Here is a 4,737-nt window from a genome sequence, read left to right on the forward strand (position 1 = left end):
AGAACTGGCCTTGGGGGAGGGGCAGATCCCTATTCCTACGACCCAGGGCAACATCACTCTGCAGCATGTCCTACATGTACCACACCTCGTAACCAATCTACTATCAATCTCTTCGCTGGTGGCCCAACGCCTCTCGCTACACATCCTATGGGGAACTGAGACAATAACTATCACCAGCGACGGGGAGCTAGTGGGGACAGCCAGCCTGTTAGATGGCATCTATGTGCTGGATGGACCAGTATGCTACATGGCTGCAGCAGCCACCACGACTGAGACAGCGGCCATGCGCTGGCACAGGCGGTTAGGTCACACTAACTTTGGCACACTGGCTGAGATGCAGAGGCGGGGTCTCATCCCTGGCTGCACAGTCAGTGCGCCTGAGTTCTTGCGAGCTGCCACTAATGACCAGCCATGTGACCCCTGTATGGAAGGGAAAATGCACAGGATCTCTCACCCTCCCAGGAAGGAGAGGGCCACTACTATCAATTTCAGGCTGCACTCAGACCTCATGGGGCCCATGAGGGTCCCAACAGTGAAGGGGGCTCGCTATGTTTTTACCTTGCTTGATGAAGCTTCGGGGGTCTCTGCGATTCAACTACTAACACACAAGTCAGACGTTCTCTCAATATTCCTTCGATGCTTCAGCAGTTTGCCACGCAGGGGGGGGCAGCAGTCAAGCGTCTGCGAACTGACAATGGGGGGGAGTACATGGGGGCAGAAATGCAGGAAGTCGTTGAGGGTCTGGGAATCTGGCCTGAAAATACAGCTGCGTACACCCCCGGAACAGAATGGCATGGCCGAACGTCTGAACCGCACCCTGATGGAGAGGACCAGAACTTTCCTGAGGGAATCTGGTCTGCCCCTCTCTCTGTGGGGACATGCTATCCACCATGCCAACAATGTCAGGAACTCAGTCATCTATGGTCCCACCAAGCAACCTCCCTTCCTCTGACCTAACTCAGCTCCACCCCTTTGGCTCTGCAGTCCATGTTCTTATCCCAGCCAACAAACGCCACAAACTGCAAGCCAAGATAGGGACGCTATTTGGGGACAGCTGAACCCCTTAACAATCACAATTTCTTTGTGCTCACTGAGGGAAAGATAACAGTATCATGTGATGTGCGCTTTTAGGATGAACAACCCTTTACCCCCTCTAGCCCCTCTCCACCAGAGCTTCTAGAAGTGGAGCCTACAAAGGAGCTTCCTACTGACCCTTCTCTCCCTTCTCCTCGCTCCTCTCTTCCCTCTGGCCTGCATCCTCCAACTGATCCAACTGCAGCCTTCCCTTCCAATCCAACTTACCCAACTGCCCTCCCTCTTGCCCCTCCAGCCCCTCCGGTCGACCAACCAGCCCGCTCTTCACCATTCCTTCTGCAAGGGACACCAGCCCTCAGCAGGCCCCTTCCCTCCTATTCTCTACCCTCCCAGGCCCCACCAGTATCTCCAGCCCTCCCAGATCAGCAGGATGAGGCTGGCTTCAGCTCGAGCCAAGATCAGCCAGACCTGGACCTACTAGAAGAGACCTCTGAGTCTGGTGTGCTCCCTATACCCCCTGAGATGACTGCAGGGGGAGACATCACTGTGCCTGACGCTGTACCAAAAGTAGCACCAGCATCAGCATCAGCACATTGGCAGTCAACCAGGGGGAACAGGGAGGGTACCAGACGAGCATGTGGCAGATACTCAGCTCACACAGCATCAAGGGAAAGAAGAAGTCTGTCACATTCAATCTGCCGCCAGCCAGAGCACCTACCACCATACCTGAACCTAGGCTATCCACCACTAAGCCCACCACCACTCCTTCCTACTCAGCCAAGGCTGCCAAGGTGGTGGGCTTCGAGCCTGACCCTAGGACAGTAGAAGAGGCCCTGGCCAGACCTGATGGGGAGGAATGGGCCAGGGCAATTCAGGCTGAATGGCGTCGCTTTATGAGAGGGGGACGTGGGAAGTTGTACCTTTGCCAGCAGGGGCGAGAGAGCAATGGGCTGCAAATATGTCCTGGAGAGCAAACAAGATGTCTGGTACAAGGCCAGGCTAGTGGCTCAGGGGTTTACGCAGCGTGAGTGGATAGACTACAACCAGACTGTTGCTCCTGTTTCCACTCATGCTACACTGAGATCATTCCTTGCAATAGCTGCTGAACAGGACCTTGAAATCAGGCAAGTCGACATCAAGACAGCGTTCCTCTACGGAGACCTGGAGGAAGTAGTCTATATGAGACATCCTCCAGGCTTCCCTGGGCCCCCGGGGACTGCATGCAGGTTAAAACATTCCCTATATGGACTGAAGCAGGCCAACAGACAGTGGCATCTTAAGCTCAAGGCCCAACTGCTGGCCAAGGGCTTCACTCCATCACAGGCAGACCCTGCTCTGTTCATCAGAGTGGACAGCAGGGGGAGGGCTATGGTCAACGTAGACGACTGCCTTCATTGCAGGCAAGACGTCCTAGGAGGTCCAGGAGGTCATCAGGCTACTTTCCTCACTCTTCGAAACCAAGGATATGGGAGAACCAGAGGACTTCCTAGGCATCCAAATCTCCAGGGACAGACTCAAGAAGACCATCAGCATCCACCAACGTCCATACATAGAGAAGCTGCTGGACTACAACCTCACTGGAGCCACCCCCAAACAACTTCCCAGCTCGGCCTTTGAGGAGGGCCTCCCTCTACCTCCTCCTCTCTCTACCCGGTAACCCTCTCTGGTGGGCTCACTACTCCATCTGGCGAACTGCACCCGGCCTGACATCTCTCATCTAGTGGGAGCCTTGGCAAGACATCTTAAGAAGCCTCTCTCATCCCATTGGAAGGCCGCTACGAACCTCTTACACTATCTCGCCGGCTCCATGGATATTGCTCTGGTCTACGGATCATCTAAAGGGTTTATGGGGTACACCGACTCTGACTTTGGGGGGGATAAGGAGACGAGACGCAGCACTACAGGAGTCACATTCATCCTACATGGAGCGGCAATCACCTGGCAAAGCAAGCTCCAGCCTACCGTTTCTCTCAGCACCACAGAAGCGGAGTACCAAGCAGCAGGAGCAGGAGCCAGAGAAGCACTTTGGCTGAGGAAACTTCTCCCAGAGTTAGGGGAACCTGTCTTGGGGTCAGTGAAAATACTGGGGGACAACGAGGCAGCACTTAGCCTCACCAGAAATCAAATGACAACCCCCCCGTAAGCGCATAGACATTGTCCATCATTTTGCACGAGAGCGTGTAGCCTCAGGAGAGATTGCATTTGAGCACGTGCCTTCTGTCAAGAACGTAGCAGATATTCTTACCAAGCCCCTGCCTAGGGACTTGTTTCTGAGTCATGTAGCAGGCTTAGGTTTGCGCCCGCTACCTTAGGAATTTGCCCTGTCTTGTGTTGATGCCCTGTTTTTACCATCAGCCATGGCTGCATGAGGGGAATGTTGCACTACGGTGTACCTCGCATCCAGTCATAGCTGATGGCGAAGTGTGCACAACGTTGCGCTAGGGCTTTCACGTCATCTGCGAAAGCCCGCCTGTTTGCACGTGCGAGATATGCGCACTTCGCTGCGCACTTCATCTCGTTGGGTACGGCACCTAGGTCTTTCTCTTTGCGTATATAGTTATGGCCCAGACGGGCACATGTTAAATCTCCAGAGTATCGTCAATACTTTGTTGGATCATCGTAGTAACGCATCCCCGATTATGAGAAAACAACCCCGATATACTATGAATAGGAGATTTATTGACAAACGATACACTGCTAGACACACAGGCCACAGATCCATTGCTCAATTCTAGTGCACACACATGTAACGTCACGCTAGCTCAGCACCGGAAAAACGTTTTTTAGTTCTTACAGCCTTTTTATATCACGCTTGTCTGGCCCTCTACAACTTTCGGATAAGGAAGCCTCTAAGAAAATGCCGCGACAATGTTTGCAGACAGCATCGTGGCGCTGGCAAATGAACACTGAGATACGCCTGCTCTTGCACTGCTACATGCAGACATGATGCGTGCCTCGTCATGCCCCTCCGTAATGCAGATACACTATACACGCTGCATATGGAAGAAGAAGAGTATTTTTATCTATTTTGTCTGCCCGCATTCTAGAACCAGAGTTCTCTAGAAAGTAAACTCTCCAGATGTCCTGGAACGGTCCATGAATGTCTCTTCTTGACCACTTAGCATGTACACGTTTCATGTGTTGCTTTGATGCCTGGCGTCATAAATAAATAAATCAATCAATCGGGGATCACGCCATGCCCCCGGCGCCGCAAGACGCGACGACGGAAACGTACCCATGGGGCTTCGGCCGCATGCCCAGGCCGAACCTGGGGCACAGGCGGCAGGTGCCGCGAAACCGCGTCCCAGTAAGACGCATTTGCATATTGGAAAGGTTGTCCGCCCACCGCACAAGCGGGCATGAACGAGAGTGCCGGCACTGGGCCGAACGATGAAGCAGGAGGCAAAGGACAGTCAACGCCTCGAACCGCATTGAAAAGCGTGCGAGTGGCTCGCAACATGTGATGGAGCACATCGGGGTCATGCCAGTAATGTGCAAGGATGCGTGTTAACCCTGTCGGCCTTGCCACATCACAACGTTGTGCTCTTCAGTCTAGAGATGTCCCGAAAACCTTGTTACAAGCGACAGGGCTGGCAAAACAGGAAAAAACACAGAAACTAACACTGAAAACAACGTCACAAACTAAGACAAAACACACAAGAAAGCCAGTCTAGAGATGTCCCGAAAACCTATCTCGTCATC

The 4,737-nt window shown here is 53.2% G+C and overlaps 1 protein-coding gene across 1 annotated transcript; it reads left to right on the forward strand.

The window, feature by feature from the left end:
• Positions 1 to 2,842: 2,842 nt before the first annotated feature.
• Positions 2,843 to 3,178, forward strand: LOC149810323 (secreted RxLR effector protein 161-like). Its single transcript, XM_089994293.1, has one exon. The coding sequence runs from the start codon at positions 2,843 to 2,845 to the stop codon at positions 3,176 to 3,178; it is 336 nt and encodes a 111-aa protein (XP_089850419.1).
• Positions 3,179 to 4,737: the final 1,559 nt, after the last annotated feature.

Source organism: Nuphar pumila, unplaced genomic scaffold, assembly GCF_984573655.1.
Source record: "Nuphar pumila unplaced genomic scaffold, dmNupPumi1.hap1.1 HAP1_SCAFFOLD_389, whole genome shotgun sequence".
Lineage (NCBI taxonomy): Eukaryota > Viridiplantae > Streptophyta > Magnoliopsida > Nymphaeales > Nymphaeaceae > Nuphar > Nuphar pumila.

Excerpts from the sequence above, each read along its gene's own strand:
- LOC149810323 (XM_089994293.1), top strand. The coding sequence starts at position 2,843 with ATGGATATTGCTCTGGTCTACGGATCATCTAAAGGGTTTATGGGGTAC.